Raw genomic sequence first — 16,793 nt, 5'->3', positions numbered from 1 at the left:
CTTTAAAGTGAGCCCTATTCCAATCTGACTGGTGCCTTTAAAAAAAATTTTTTTTTTACTTTATTGGTGTGACATTAGTTAATAAAGTTATATAGGTTTCAAGTGTTCAATTCTATAATAAATCATATTGTTTTGTGTCCCCACCCTGTCGAGCCCCTTTCCATTACCCACTACCCCCCTTTACCCTCTCTTCCCCTCACCCACTTCCCTCGTGAAACCCCCATCCACATTGTTGTGTCTGAGTTGACTAGTGTGCTATAAAAGGAAATTTGGACACATACGGGTCACCAGAGTGCATATATAATACATGCAGAGATCACGTGAGGACAGAGCGAGAAGGCAAACAGCTGCAAGACAGGCAGAGGCCTCAGAAGAAAGCCAAACCCGCCCACACCTCTTTCTCAGCCTTCCAGCCTCCAGAAACCTGAGGAAGTAAATAGCCATTGTTTGGGCCACCTGGTCTGTGCCATGTTGTCATGGTAACCCTAGCAAACTAGCACAAGTGTCAGAGACTTTGAATTATTGGCAAGACTTATTTGGACAAATGATCCGGGAGTCTGGGTCTCATTTAAATTCATATCACGACTGCATGTTTCCATCTGCCTATCCTCAGAGCTGCTATAAAGTGCTTATTAATTAGCACAGCATCTGGCACCAGAGAACTCAATCCCTGGCGGCTACCTTCCTGGAATGGAGACGGAAGGTGGAAGGGTTTCCAGGAGTAAAATGGACACATGCAGACACAGGCACGTCTGTTAAATTTATTCAGCATGTATTGACGGTGTACTGTTGCAAACATGGCTGAAATCTGAGCCTCAAGCATCCGGCTCCCTCTCTGAGCTCCCTTGAGAAGGAAGCCCTGAGCAGGGCCACCTCACACACCAGAGGGGACACAGGGAGGCACGGGGGGGACTACAGGAGATGGTGAAAAGTGGAGGGCGGGCGGGGGCGGGGGGAGCATTCCAGGGAGACACACACACACTCCCACACACACAGGCAAAGACCAGGGGCATCGACCTCTGCCCCACCTGGCGGCCGCAGAACATCAGGGAAAGACCCCGCGTGGAGACATTTCAGTCCATCCCATCATGAAGCGTCTGCCAAGAGGGCTGGGCCAAGGTCACTGGACTGTGCAGAGAGAAGAGTGGGGAGGGGTCAGGCGGGCCAGCTCTGTGCCTGCTGCCACACCCTGGGCGGCGGGGGTACAGTCCGCATGACCTCACTGGGAATTCCCAACTGGTCGATTCTGGCCCTGCCCCAGACACTCTTCCTTTGCTGACTTTAATCTCTAGCACTTCCCTGTATAATGAACGACCAGGGGTATAACAGCTTTGCTGAGTTCTGTGAGTTCTAGGAAATTGCTGGACCTGACGCTGGTCTTGGGAACCCAAGACTACACTCACAAAACATGCAAACCAGAGTGACTCCCTCCCTCCTCCTTCCTTCCTTTCTTTTTTTTTAAGTGAGAGAAGGTGAGATAGACTCTGGAAAGCACCAGACTTGGGACCTGAGACCTGGGACCTGGATCCACCCAGAAACCCCCGTCTGGGGTCCCTCTCTCGTTTCTTTCGGTCAATCCCTCATGGCTTCTGTCGGCTGAAATCACCCATGGATGGACCTCTGGAATCCAAGTAAACCTCATGCTGCTTTAAGCAGACACCGCTGAGTGACTGAGTTTAGAAGTGGCAAACGATGTGTGTGTAAGGAATGAGCTCCATCTGAGTCATTCAGTATTCAGGTCCCACGCGAGGCACCCCCAGCCCACTCCCCTTACAGCGACAGTCCACAATTTATTCAGTTCATGCAGCTTTGAAATCACATAATTTTTGTGATTTTTTCAAACCAGGGGAGGCTCACACTTCATTTCAGACCCACACACAGGTAGGACATTTGCATTTTCATTATAGTAACTGTACTTGCATGGCCAAATTCACACTGAGAGTGACCTTGCTCTGTTCTATGGAAGCAGTTTAAGAACTTGTGAGCTGAAAGCACTAGAACCAGTTCTCTGGTATAAAGCAGGCTGGGGGTGGGGAGGTGCCTGAATGCAGATTCCTGGGCCAGGACATTTGGTTCTAGATCCTGGGGGGTGGAGCCTGGCACCCAAGTTTAGAGGGTGGTAGAGAGTGCTTCTAGGCTCCTGACCCAGGAGCCAGAACCTGATTCTGGACTGGGCTAGGAACTGGTGACCAGTTCTAGTACAGGATGGGTTTGGGGCTCATCTGGAACACACTGGCTTGAAAATTGGAAATGAGGCTCAGAAGGTGCTGAAAAGCAGTTCTATGATCCAAAAACATGGAAACTGCTCCTCGTTCTAGAAAGAGTTGGGTTGGAGACCAGTATGTGGGTCGGATTACATTAGGAACTAGAAGTCAATTGTAGGGTTTAGGAGCTGGGCCCCTCACCTCCGCCTTCAGGGCACATTAGCCCTGAGCCAAGGCAGCTTTGATGGCGGCTACCAGCTTCAGAAACTTGCTCTCGGTGTCCACATAGCCATCACCTCTCTGGGGAAGGAGAAAAAGGGAGGGGTGAGCGGCGACCAACATACCAAGCCCAGCCCCAACTCCCCACTAGCCCAAAAACGAGGCAGGATGGACAGACAGACTTACCTGCTTGGAATGAACCAGCTTTCCCGCTACCATTACTTCAAAGAACCCCGTAACCTGGGGAGTCCCCTCGCCGCACTAGGGGGGTGGAGATGTTGGAGGGGCTGAGAAGCAATCTTGGAGACGCCCCCCCCCCCTTCCCAGAGAATGGAGAACACGGGTGGAGGGCGGGGCAGCCCCACCCCACCCACTGACATCCAGGGCTGAGGGACAATGTGACCCACATTTGAGTCTCTCCCCTGGCCCCAAGACTCACGATGTCCAAGCGTCCAGGGAACTCATCTTCCAACTTCTTCTTGAGCTCAAGATACTGTAAAGTGGGGGGGGTCACAATAGAGGTGAACAGGGGCGCCGCCAGCTAGCCCTCCTGCCCCATCTTCCTGGGACACCTCTGGCCGGCCACTGTGCTTACCTTGGGCTTGTAGCCTCAAGCACCACTGGTGGGACAGAGTCCAGGCGGGTGGGGCCCCGGGAGAGAGAGAGACAGTGGGGATCCAGGGAGAGGCAGGCGCGGTGGGAGAGATGGAAGGAAACAGGCGGGCAGCCGGGAAGAAATGCCGTGGGAAACATGATAAAAAGAGGGACGGAGAGCGGAAAGACACACAGTGTTGGGGTGGGGCACAGAGATGAGGGGACAGGGGAACAGGAAGCAGGAGGACACCCAACGGAGAAAACCCACACAGAGCAAGGATGCGGAGACAGGGCACAGAAAAAGGGGCAACAAGGAGACCACAAGTGTGAAGAGGAAGGAAGGAGGGATGGGAGGAGGGAAGCAGAGAGAACTGGGTTAGGATGAGAACTGCAAAACACACGCCCCTCGCGGTCCCCTCCCCCGTGCCCGCCCACAGTGGAAGGCTCTGAGGATCCCCAAGTCCCTCCCAGTCCTGAGGGTGAAATCTAACCCCCCTACCCCCACTGCAGGCTATTTCAGGACTGGAGTCTGGTGCACAGGCCTCTCCCTTAGGAGACTGAAAATGTCGCTCTACCCTGTGCTTAGCCAAGTGGGCATGTGAAACGCTGAGAGATATCTGATCCTCTCAAAACCCCGGGCTGCCCTGGTGGGCATTTCCCAAACAGGACACAGCCAAGGGACCCGGATTCCAGTAATCCCTGTGTCCTGCAGTCTGGACCTCAAGCTGCTGACGTGCCCCACTCCCAGCCTCAGTTTCCTCACCTATAAACGGAGCTAAGATTGTCCTCCCTCAAGAGGTTACTGGTAGAGGAAATTCAGACATCTACCTAGAGCCACGGGCCGGCACGCCTGCACAGTACCAGGTGCCAGAGGGCAAAGCAGTCACCAAGAGAAGGTGCCCGGCTCCCGTGGGCCTTCCACTCCGCAGGGAGCTAATCCAAACGTGCTAAACACAGACACACACGACTCCATCCGTGGGGACTATGCAGATCAGTTTCTCTCCCTCTACGTTTGAGGGAACTGAGGCCAGAAAAGGAGCAGCAAATCCATCCATTATATTCATTCCTTTTTTAAAAAAAAATTTATTTCTTGACTAAGAGAGAGGGAGGACAGGGGAAGGAGCAGGAACCATCAACTCTAGTAGTTGCTTCTCCTAGGTGCCTTGACCGGCAAGCCCCGGGTTTTGAACCGACGACCTCAGCGGACGCTTTAGCCACTGCGCCACCACAAGTCAAAAGTATTCATTCCTTTCTAAACCCATGCCGAATATTCTCGAACATTTGTGAATCTCCGCCAAACTTCTCAACTCTCGTCCCCCAATCCACGATTGTTCGTGGTACTGGGGGGCAGGGGACGCCTAAGCACTGACGGAGGCTCCTCCCCGATTGCAAGTTGGACCCCACCCACCACCCCAAACAGAGTCCCAGAGCCGGGAGGTTTCCACACCCACGTCTCAGGTCTACCTTCTGTAACCTGAGCTGTGTAGGTGACAGGTTGGGGGCGGGGGGTCAAGGCCCTCTATTCTGCGATCCTGCTCACACCCATCCCATCCACACTGAGTCCCTGTTCCCGTGGACGATCCCCATGGGTCCTGCCCCTGACGTCCCCAGTCCTGGCGCCGGGCGGGGGCCTCCGGAGCCGTGCTCACCAATACACGACTCGGACCGCGAGGGCCATAGCTCGCGAGCGCAGCACCCGCGGGAACGCGGACCGACCCAGCAGTAAACCGACCGGCCGCGGATGCGCGAATCCTGCACGCCGGGAGAGCGCGTCAGCCCGCACCCAAAAGCCCACAGCGACCCACGGCGCGAACCAACGCCGCGGGGAAACGGAGGGGACAAGTGCCCACGGCGGGACCCACCGTGGCGCGACACCCACCATCCTGAGCCTCTCGCCCAAGCCCCCCTCCTGTCCCCTTGGGGGGCTAGGGAGCGTCCCGACAGAACGAGACCCCGGAGAAGCCGTTGCGTCCCCTCCAGGATCCCCCTCCGGGCCTGAATGGTACGACCTCGTGGGGCGGGACCAACGCTGTCGCCTTGGAAACGAAATTGCTGGGGGTGGGAATTTAAAGATGTGTTCCGGAAGGGCTGGGCTTTGGGGCGCCTCTCCTCCCCGGAAGAGGGTGAAGGGGAGACAGGGCAGGGTCCGAAAGGATTCGGGACGCTCAAGGGCCGGCCTGTGAAACGAGGTCTCCAGTGTACGCGCCAGGGCCCTCAGCTATCTGACACCTGAACCCGGGTGACGCCCGCTCGCCACTGCAGTCCCTCTTTCTGTACCTTCTCGCTCTCTGCAGGCGAGGGGTTCACGGAAAAGTACTAGCAACTGAGTTAAGGGGTTAGGGCGCGGACGTCGCTCTCTGAGCCTCAGTTTCCCCGTCTGAAGATGGCCGCTATGGCCTTAGGGAACTGTGTAGCGGACCTACTTACAGTCCTACGTCTGGGGATACAGTGATGACAAAACAAAGTCCCTGCCCTGGGAGAGGTTTGGCCAGCAGGGAAAGGATAGAGAGCAGTCTGAAAATAGTACTTCTCTCCTGGGGTTCCTGTGAGTGTCAGATGAGTTCATGCACGTGGACAGCAGTAGACTAGTGTCTGACACAGCGGGACCGCTCAATAAAGATGGATTTTTCCTGCCCCGGTTTCTGTCTCTACCTCTCTGCTCCTCACCTGCTGTAACCCTGACATCTCAGGGCATGTGGCAGCGAAGTTTCAGGTGCCACACCACCTCTGTAGCCATGTGACCTCCGATCCTGGTGGTCTTGGAAAGATATGATAAACTTGTGACTTAGAGCCATTAACACCGGGCTGGGCACAGTCTCTTTCAGTGGCTTCCAGGGCCCTCAGAACAAAACTCCAAACCTTAGCATAATCTACCCTCACCTAGGACTGCATTGGTCCTTTCTTGCCTCTTCTCTCAGTGCCCTACCCACTCAGAAACACTGCAGCTTCATCACCGACCTCACCCATCTTTCTGCCTCTGGGCCTTTGCACATGCTGTTTCTACCCTCTCCTAATACTGGCTCATCTTCCAGTAATCATCTCCAACATATTCTAGGGAAAGTTTTGTCTTCAGTGGAAAACTATGCTTTGTCTATAGTACATCTGTATTTGTTTGCTAGGGCCATCATCATAAAGTACTATAAACTGGTCTAAACCACAGAAATTTATATCACAGTTCTAGAGGCCTGAACTCCAAGGTCAAGGTGTCAGCGGGGTTCCTTCTGAGGCTGTGAGAAAGAATCTTTTCCATGCTTCTCTCCGAGCTTCTGGTGCTTGCCGAGAATGTTTGGCATTTCTTGGCATGTAGAAGCATCACACACTCTCTGCCTTCCTCTTCACATGACATCTCTCTGCGTGCATGTCACTATGTCCAGATTTTGGCATTTTTATACCAGCACTGGTCCTGTCAGACTAGGGCTCACCCTACTCCAAGATTACCTCATCTTCATGAATTACATCTGCAGTGACTCTATTTCCAAATAAGGGCACATTTGGAGGTCCTGGGAATGAGGACTGAAACACATGGATTTTGGGTGTGTGTAGGGCCAGTACAGTAGTCATGGCCACCATCACAGCTGCCTGGCCCATGCAGGTTCACATCTGATTCGGACAGACGATAATGAAACATTGGAGCCAAGAACTGGTGGACCATTACCTTTAATCCTAGCTTGCACCTGGTGGGCAAGTAAAAACATACACAGGGCTCCAAAACCCACTCATTCAGTGCTCACAAAGCTACTGACTTATCCAAGTTTCCTAGAATCAAAGGTTTCTGCCTCACTAGCCTTATTCACCTCTGTTCCCCATCTCCTTCTCTCTGCACAAATTCTGCACAAACTGGCTTCTTTTCTAGCATTCTGCCATCTTGGCTGCTTCTCCTGGCCTTCTCCACATGGCCTCTCTCTGCTCTCCTTTCTCTGCTCTCCTCTCAAATGCTACTTTCAGGAACTGAGAGAGCAAGCTCCCGGTCTCCCCCACTCTATAGTATAGAAATCAAAGCCTTTAATCCAATATACAAACAAGAAAGTCTCTGATACAAAGTCACTTATCTGAGGCATAATGGGATTCTTTTTTTTTTTTTTAATTTTTATTTATTTACAGGGACAGAGAGAGAGTCAGAGAGAAGGATAGACAGGGACAGACAGGCAAGAACGGAGAGAGATGAGAAGCATCAATCATCAGTTTTTCATTGCGACATTTTAGTTGTTCATTGATTGCTTTCTCACGTGCCTTGACCGTGGGCCTTCAGCAGACCGAGTAACCCCTTGCTTGAGCCAGCGACCTTGGGTCCAAGCTGGTGAGTTTTTTTGCTCAAGACAGATGAGCCCGCACTCAAGCTGGCGACCTCGGGGTCTCAAACCTGGGTCTTCCACATCCCAGTCCGATGCTCTATCCACTGCACCACTACCTAGTCAGGCATAATGGGATTCTTCATGAGAGTGTACCACCCCACATCAAAAAGGGTGGGAAAGGCCCATGATGGCGAACCTATGACACGCATGTCAGCACTGACACACATAGCCATTTTCGATGACACGTGGCCGCATACCAGAGAAGTATGGGGCTGCATGCCAAGAAGGACATTTCATCTTCAGCTCGTGCATGGCCAGGTGCAGTAGCCGAGGACAAAACATTTGCAGTAGTGTAGACACTCTGTGCGGGAGGTCTGTAGGCCAAAACAACAGAACTCCAGCACAGAGCTTCTAGTTCTGGGACTTCCAGTTAGGCTTTTGACCTCAAAGATTCCGGGGGAATCTTTGACCTCACTTCTGGCAGGCAGAGCAGGGAGCAGCGGAATGCTGCGGGGGACACATCTCTGGGGGCCCTGTGATCACCATTACCAGCAACCACATAACCACAGCAACCATCATCCAATCTACTGTTCTGGGTGTGGTGGGTTTCTAATTGACCATCATTACTGAGATAAGTGACGGGGAGGCTGGGAGAGGCAAGGGCCTGTACTATGGGTGCCATTTCCTGCCATTAGAAATAGTGGCAGCCATCTTAATTTACATAAGATGCAACTTGCAGAATTTCAAGACAGCTTCTGGGCTCAGGTGTTTGTCAACTTGAGTTCAAAGCTTGAGAATCTGGAAAGGTGCCGCTTGGAGAATCAAGAGGAGTGCCACTACGAACAGGAAATTTGGAGTGCCTGAAACCGATTACCAGACACTTTTAGCACCCTGAAAAATATAGCAGTGGCTTTACTCACAATTTTTCCCTCTCCATACTTTTGTGAGACCTTATTCTCAGCGTTAAATAATATCAAAACCAACAAAAGAAATGGATTGACTGATGAAGTTAGTAGCGCTTGCTTGGGCTTGAAGTGTACAAAATATCAACCTTCAATTGAAGATTTAGCCAATGAAATTCAGCAATAAAAAAGTCACTAATAGGCAGGTTAGTTAAAGAATTCCCCCTCCCCCTCACTTATCTTAGTTCACGGCACCCCACATAAGTTAAATAACATCAAGACCAACAAAAGAAACCGGCTGACAGATGAACAAAGAAGTCACTAAGCAGGTAAATTAAATAATTCGTTTTTGGTTTATTAAATACAGTTATATATTACAATTATACATTTTTGTTATTTAAACTATAAATATCGCGAAATTATGGTTTTTTTCTTGGAAGTGACACACCACCCGAGTTATGCTCGTTTTTTTGGCAAATTTTGACACACCAAGCTCAAAAGATTGCCCATCACTGCCTTAGGCTATAAGAATCCTGCCTGCTTACAGCCTGTCCCCCCACATCCAATGCAAACTATAAGCGAGCAAACATATATATCATTATTTACAAACTTATTTGACCGACAGTGGGACACACCTCAACCCAGAATGTCGTCTGGAGTTGTCTGGTTCCCTGGAATCGATTTCACAACTCTGGAAGTTGGGATAAGTGGTGGCAATGCAGTCATTGACATACACTTAAATGAATTCTGTCCCCCAAGAGAGACAATTCTTTCCCTGTCTTAGTCCGTCTGAGCTGCTATAACAAAACTACCACAGGCCTGACCTGTGGTGGCGCAGTGGATAAAGCGTCGACCTGGAAATGCTGAGGTTGCCGGTTTGAAACCCTGGGCTTGCCTGGTCAAGGCACATATGGGAGTTGATGCTTCCTGCTCCCCCCCCCTTCTCTCTCTCTTCCTCTCTCCTTTCTAAAATGAATATAAATAAATAAATAAATAAAAACGACCACAGACTGCTGCTTATGAACGGCAGAAATTTATTGCTCACAGTTCTGGAGGCTCAAAGTCTAAGGTCAAGGTGCCAGCATGGTTGAGTGGGGGCACTCTTTGCGGTTCATAGCCAGCCTCTTCTCGCTGTGTTTCTTGCATAGTGGAAGTGGGGGTGAGGGATCAGTCTAGGGTCTCTTCTCCAAGAGCACCAATTCTTTCTGCGGGGTCCCCACCCTCATGACCAGTTCCCCTCCCAAGGCCCCCACTTCCTATTACCATCGCCTTTGGGGTTTGGACTTCAATATATATAAATTTGGAGGCACACAAACATTCAAACCACAGCTCCCCAAGTGTTTTGCCATCATTACCTTTGTTCTAATACTTCTGATCTATAAATGTGTCTATCTTTTGATCTCCTTTGAATTGGTTGTAGCACCTCATCTTTAACCTGTGTTTATTTTTTTCAATTTTCTTTATTTTAGAAAGGAAGGGAGAGAGAGATGCACAGAAACATTGACTTGTTACTCCATTTATGCATTCATGGGGTGAATCTTGTATATGTGGCTGGGGATCGAACCCACAACCTTGGCATGTAGGGACGATGCTCTAACTGAGTTAGCCAGCCAGGGCAACACATGCTTACTTTTATTTTATTTTATTTTTTTTAAAGTTTTATTTATTTATTTATTCATTTTAGGGGGGGAGAGAGAGAGAAGGAGGAGGAGCAGGAAGCATCAACTCCCATATGTGCCTTGACCAGGCAAGCCAGGGTTTTGAACCGGCAACCTCAGTGTTTCCAGGTTGGTGCTTTATCCACTGCACCACCACAGGTCAGGCGACATGCTTACTTTTAAATCTGTATGATATTCCCTTTTTTTCCAAAAGTTGTTTTATAACAATACACAAGCTGGGTCAGTGTCCCCGGGGGCTGTCACATCATTGCCCTAACCACTCTGTTCATCACAGGTCTGCTGCCTCCACTGACATTCTCAGCACATTCAGCAAGTGGCTGAGCACAGGGAAGAGGCTCAAAGGATATTTTGTTAACCAGCTGAGAACTTGCCAGGGGCCTCAAGAGAAGAGAGACAGCCCCCTTTCGCAGCTGTGAACAAAGGGATCTCTGTTGTCTAGAAGTGCAGGAGGCTGGGGGAACAGCAGTGACTTCTGGGCAGGGGCTCTCTCTCCTCTCTCTCTCTTCTCTCTCTCTCTCTCTCTCTGTGTCTTTCTCTCTCTCTCTCTTACACACACAGACACACACACAGACACACACACACCACTGGTAACAGAGTGCTCACCTGGCTATACAATGGCACACCAGAGAAATCACACCAGCCAGAGACACACACAACAGGCCACACCTTGTTCTACCTCATGATGACACAAAAGCACACCAGGCTCCCAACACACAACAGCCCAGACAGTGTCACAATCACACACCTCCAAATGCACAACATACAATGGCTGCCACCCTCATCTGGCCACATAGTGGGACACACAGTGGTACCCCAAACATACAATAGCATCACACACACACACACACACACACACACACACACAGCCCAGGGCAGGACAGCTTGCCCAGAGACCCAGGCTCACTGGGACACAGTTACAGACAAAGCATACACTGCAGACATAGTCACAGGCTTTGATGCACATGGTCCAGCTGCACATACAGATGTGGTCGTTAATGCTCATTGGTGGCCCTCACACACAGCAACACACAACTCCACCCGCCCCCACTAGACACAGGTGTATAACAATACAGTAAAAATATCACACCACATCATGCCAGGGACAAGACACACAGTGAGACTACACAACCACATTGCTATGCTGAAAGGCAGACACAGGCCACAACAGCGCAGCTACACACACACACACACCCTTGACAGTCTAAGTCTCTTATGTATTATGATTTTTTTATGGTGCTAGCTGTCTCCTCCAGCTAGAATATGCCCTCTGTTTTTTTCTGTTTGTTTGTGTTTTTTAAATTGATTTTAGAGAAAGAGGAAAGGGGAGAGAAAGAGAGAAGCCTCTATGTGTTGTTCCACTTATTCATGCACTCATCGGTTGAATCTTGTATGTACCCTGACTGGGGATCAAACCTGCAACCTTGGTGTATGAAGACAATGCTCAAACCAAGTGATCTACCTGGCCAGGGCCATGTTTTTCTGTTTTGTTCCCCTCCTTGGTATAGGCCCAGCATCAGGTGAGTGGCATACAATAGACACATAATAAATATTTGTCATAAAATATTTACTCATCTAAAATATTTGTCTTTTGTTCGGTCCCCAGTCAGGGCACATTCAGGAAAAGCTCTATGTTCTTATCTCTCTGCCTCTCTCTCTTTGCCTCTCTCTCAAAAAAAAAAATCTTAAAAAAAACATTTAGTAAGTTTATTGTTGAGTCACTTATATCAACGGTTACTATTGTGAACGCCATAAATTTTACAAAAGCCATCTTTAAAACAACGTGTCATGTATTTGAATGAATGTTCATAAACATTCAAAACAATTGAATCATGTACAAACGGTCTGTGAAACAGGAAAGTGAACTAAGTCATTTGTTCACGCCAGCAGAATTCTTATCTTCCCCTCCCCATGATAATTCTTATCTCTTTCCAGGCCAGAACCAGGCGCTGGGAATTCAGGCAAGTTGGATGGGGTGGAAGTGGGGTTCGTTTCCTCCCAGACTGGCCCTTGGCTGATAAGAAGCCAATTTGCATCTTTAAAGGAAAAGACCTATTTCTGATGGAAGAGTAGGCTCTTCTTCCGCTGGGGCCAGAGTAAGTCCACCCGCACTCCGGCAGGCCTCTTCTGTTTACATGGGGCACATGGAGCCACTGACAGACAGCACGAGGCTGCTGTGACCTATTCTGGTGAATTCAGTACCTGAAGAATCCAGGGAGCATTCAGGAGTACTGGTGACATGGGCATTGACTCAAATGTCACTGCCTCAGGCCTTTCTTTTCTTTTCTTTTTCATTTACTTTTCCTTACACACACACACAAAAAGCACACACATCTTAAGTGTACAGATCAGTGAATTTTTCATATGTGTAACACCATTTAACCATCTCCCAGGCCAAGATTGTTAGGCCAGCAAAGCAGGGACACACGAGGCCTCATGAGTTTTGGAAGTTTGTTTACACATCTGCTCACAGAGAGGCTGAGACCTTGGTGGCATCAGCCCAGAGCTGCAGGCCAGGGGTGTCGATAGAGGGGCTACTGTAGGACCTGCTGACTGAGGGTGGGTGCACCTGGATAGCCTCAGGTTAGCATATCCTGGTCCCTGGCTTTGGTCACAGACTCCTTTTCCCAAACCTCAGGCCCCTCCCAGAGGCCTTGTCCCAGGGACACTTCCCAGAGCTTAGTGGGGCCAAGGGAACTGCTTAAGGAGAGGGGGAGGTCTGGTGAGGGAGGTGCTAAATGAGGAAGTTGCCCCATTGGGAGGTTGGGTGAGGGGAGTCTGAGTTTAAAGGGGCCTTGGACCCAAACCTAACCTAACAAAGATACAGTTCATTTCATCCTCCGTCAGTTCCCCCACAATGGTCACAACTATTCTGACTTAGATCAGCATACATTAACTTGGCTTGTAGAACTTCACAGCAACGGAATCATACAGCATGCACTCGGATGGATGGATGGATGGATGTTACCGGACAGAGACCGAGCCTGGAGCAGGTCTGCCTGGGACCAGACTATAGTGTGTGTGGTTTTTTGTTTGTTTGTTTGTTTTTTCATTTTTCCGAAGCTGGAAACGGGGAGGCAGTCAGACAGACTCCCGCATGCGCCTGACCGGGATCCACCCGGCATGCCCACCAGGGGGCGATGCTCTGCCCCTCTGGGGCGTTGCTCTATTGCAGCCAGAGCCATTCTAATTCTAGCACCTGAGGCAGAGCCACAGAGCTGTCCTCAGTGCCCGGGCTATCTTTGCTCCAATGGAGCCTTGGCTGCAGGAGGGGAAGAGAGAGACAGAGAGGAAGGCAGGGGGGGGGGGGGGGTGTGTGTGGAGAAGCAGATGGGCGCTCTCCTGTGTGCCCTGGCCGGGAATCGAACCCAGGACTCCTGCACGCCAGGCCGATGCTCTACCGCTGAGCCAACCGGCCAGGGCCTGGTGTGTGTTTTTGGCTTGGTGCAGGAAAGATTTCACAGCCTGAGTCCAGGTGATCTGAAGAGTATTAAAACCGGAGACAGTGAAATGAAGGACAGACTTAGAGTAGAAGCAACAGGAAAAAGCCTGGGTGGGCGGCTTTGTCTCCAGAAATGTTATAGGAAAGCAGGGAGCCCCAGGGAGGCTGCTGTTAGCTCACTGAAAAGTCAGAGAAAAGGGGTCTTGGGGACACATTCGGGGTTAGCCCAGGACGAGCGGCCACACTGGCTACTGCTCTCTGTGCAAGTCTTGTGGGGACCCTTAGAGCTTAGGAGAAAGAACAGACACACATCTAAGGGAGAAAGGCAGAAGCATGCTCACCAGAGAGCACCCAGCTGGGTCCTTTGTCTTAAGGTTTTTAATCTCTTCTGCAGGCAAGAATCCTAGGGGAGGTCTCATGGGAAGGTCTCAACAGAATAGTCATTAGTTTTCCAGGTGTGTCCTTCAATATGTTGATTCGTCAACTGTGCATATGAAGAAGGATCAGGGTTATTTTCTGGTTACTTTCATTTTTAAAGAATGGCATTGAGGAGGGACCAGGGCCAAGTCGGGTCTATAATGTGTAAACCATTTGCTCCTAAGTGGCCTTTGTTAGGGAAGATAAGACTTGTAAATCATTAGCTGGCTATAAACTGCTCAAATGGTTAGCCCTCGTTTAATTATTCTGTCTCAGTTTCCCTTCTTCCACTTGTCAAGAAGTTTCCCTAGCTTCTCACTGTCTTGCCTCAGATGGATAAGTGGATGGTGTGAGGTTCGGGTCCAGGGCCCCTTACCGAAAGCAACCAGCCAGGTTGAACTTGAGGTGACCGGGCGCCAGGCAGTTCCCGGAGCTCTCCACCTGAGCAGTCCTGGTTGATGCCTCACCTCCGCCCTACCCTCAGACATCCTGCCAGTTAGACACCCCTCCCCCTCCATTCATCTAAACATTCCATTGCTTGGTCATTAATCACCACCACCGACATTGTGTTGAACCACCACAGGTAACAGAAGTTTTCCCCCTGTGGCGAGAAATACAGCCAATACAGCCCTCCACAGGCTGAGGCTTCTCATCCCCTCAGGGCCAATACCACTGGGGTCTCAGCCCCTCTGTTCACAGGTGTGTAAATAAATTTCTTATAAAACTCATCAGGCCTGTGTGTCCCTCCTTTGGCGACCTAACAGATGAATAATGGATGGATGGATGGACACATGGATTGACGGATAGATGGATCCACTGAGGAATGAGTGGAATGGAATGGTGCCTGCTGGCCCTTAGGGGTTCTGGGTAAGGTCTCAGCCTAGCAATGGGAGAAGGGGGGAGGGGAGGAGTCAGGGCTGATGTCCCTCCCCCCTCCCCCACAGCTAAGTGGCAAAGACCTGTAGTGCTACTGTCCACACCTCCTGGCCTTGCTGCCACTGTGAGCTACACATGCCTCAGGAACAAGGACACCTGCTCAGCCTACCCTCCCATTGGCCCTCACCTGTAACTACCCTCCCACACCTCTCCAGGTCCAGCACTCCTGCCCACCCTCCACTCCCCCACTCCACCAGGCCGAGGTCTTGATCCAGGCCTGAGGTGAGGGGGCTGATAACCCTGTGGACATATTAACCAAATTTCATAAATTGAGCAGGAGTCCCAACACACAGCCCCCAGAACCCCAGAAGGCTCTCTGGGCAAGCCTAGAGAAGTGTCTCCTCAGATCTGCACCTACCCCAGTCTACCTTCTACCCGCATGCTGCACTATGGCCCTTGGAGGGCTCCTGAGTAAGGGTGACCAGACCAAGGAGCTTAGGGTCACGCAGGAAACTCTCAGGCCGGCTGTTCCCGCGCAGGCTCTCGGCGCCCCCTGGCGGCCACTGTCTCTCATCTGTGTCGCTTCCCCTGAATTTGGGAGACCCTGGATTTGACCGCCCACAAAAGGACACGCAGAGAGGAGGACGTTAATGCTCACGCAGGAACACAGGCGGCGCCACCAGACCGCTCCTGATACGGTTGCCAGGTGGTCCCCGCCGTAAATCACCCCCTGCTATTGGCAGAAATCCATCCCCTGACCCGACCTCCTCCCCGCTCTTCTCTTCTGGGAGTCCTTCCCGCCTTGCGGGTGGGGATGGTGGCCAGAGAGATACACCCACCGCCCTGGTCCCCTCCCTCTCTCCGCTCTCTGGCCGCTTCTGCTCTGTCCCCTTTGCTGACCCCCTCCTTTTTCCCTCTCTCACTTGACCTCCCTCTTCCACCTCCCTTGTCCTCCCTCCTCTCCTCTTTTGTCTACCTCAGCTGCTAGTACCCACTCCCACAGCCTCAGACGCCCCCGTACCCACACGTGGGCTGCCCATCTCTCCGACCGGTCCCACGAGCTCCAATTCCTGTATCTAATCACTTCACCATTTATAAACCTAACGGGCAGCTCAAGCTTGATCCTGCCAAAGTTGAACTTCTCTGTCCCAAACCCACTCTAACCTGAGCTGTCCCCATCTCAGTCGACCTGTTTCATTCATTCCGTTTCCATTCACTATCTCCCTCTGAATCTTCCACCAGCCAGGCAGGTGTTAGAGATTTACCCTCAGAGACTTGTGTTCCAAATGAACGTCCTTGGGCTCGTCCTTGATCTCCCCCTGCCTCCTCACACCTACATGCAGCCTCTTAGTCAATTTGGGCATTCCATCTTCAAAACTGCGCAGAATCTTGACCATTTCTCACCTCCACTGATTCCACCCTGGTCCGGCCATCATCTCCCCCACCTCCCCTCCCCCTCCCACCCTCTGCCTATTGCAGTTGTTTTCTCACTGGGTCCCTGCTTCATCTCTTGCCTCCTACAGTCGGTCCCCACTCACAGCCAGAGGGACTCTCTCTGGCCCCAGGTTGCATCATGGGCCTCACCTACGACATTCTCTCCTTGGTTCACTCGGCTGCAGGCATCCCGGTCTACTTGCCCTTCCTGAGGTTCCCTACCCCGGGGTCTTTGCACGGGGAAGGTTTTCCTTGTAAGATCCATGTAGCTGCCTCTCTTGTTTCATTCCACTCTCTGCTCAAATGTCAGCTACTAGGAGAGGACTCAGTACGTTGGCTCAGTAGCTGGGTGGGTGACGGGGTGGTGACACATGGAAGGACTATTTCAAAGGGAGACTGGACATGATTTGGATGGAATCTCAAATCTGGACAAGCGATTCCCTTTGTGCTTCAAATGTCTTCACTGTAAAAAGAGGGTCATAATAGTATCTGTCCCACCGGGACCAGAACAACGACCTGGGACAGATACAGCTGTCTACATTTGGAACAATTAATTATTTAAATGACATATTATCAATAAAGGAAAGGGAGGAATCCATGACATTGCCAGGAATCTGACTCCAGGGACTTATGTGTCATTCCAGAGTTCAGGTCACAGGGTTTTAGATAACCAGTTACTCCCTCTCACTCCGAACAGGTTGGGCAGATAAGGCACAAAGGGGCGGAGGCATCCTCAG

General features: G+C 50.9%; 1 protein-coding gene across 1 annotated transcript; it reads right to left on the bottom strand.

The window, feature by feature from the left end:
• Positions 1–747: 747 nt before the first annotated feature.
• SELENOW (selenoprotein W) lies at positions 748–4,818 on the bottom strand. Its single transcript, XM_066373872.1, has 6 exons — positions 4,667–4,818; positions 3,019–3,043; positions 2,863–2,916; positions 2,610–2,684; positions 2,406–2,504; positions 748–1,128 (listed from the first exon to the last, which is right to left on the bottom strand). Exons 1-5 carry the CDS (start codon positions 4,693–4,695, stop codon positions 2,424–2,426), a joined length of 264 nt encoding a protein of 87 aa, XP_066229969.1. The 5' UTR covers positions 4,696–4,818; the 3' UTR covers positions 748–1,128; positions 2,406–2,423.
• Positions 4,819–16,793: the final 11,975 nt, after the last annotated feature.

This window comes from Saccopteryx leptura, chromosome 3 (genome assembly GCF_036850995.1).
Source record: "Saccopteryx leptura isolate mSacLep1 chromosome 3, mSacLep1_pri_phased_curated, whole genome shotgun sequence".
In the NCBI taxonomy this organism is placed as follows: Eukaryota; Metazoa; Chordata; class Mammalia; order Chiroptera; family Emballonuridae; genus Saccopteryx; species Saccopteryx leptura.
This window is presented reverse-complemented; position numbering and strand designations above follow the sequence as displayed.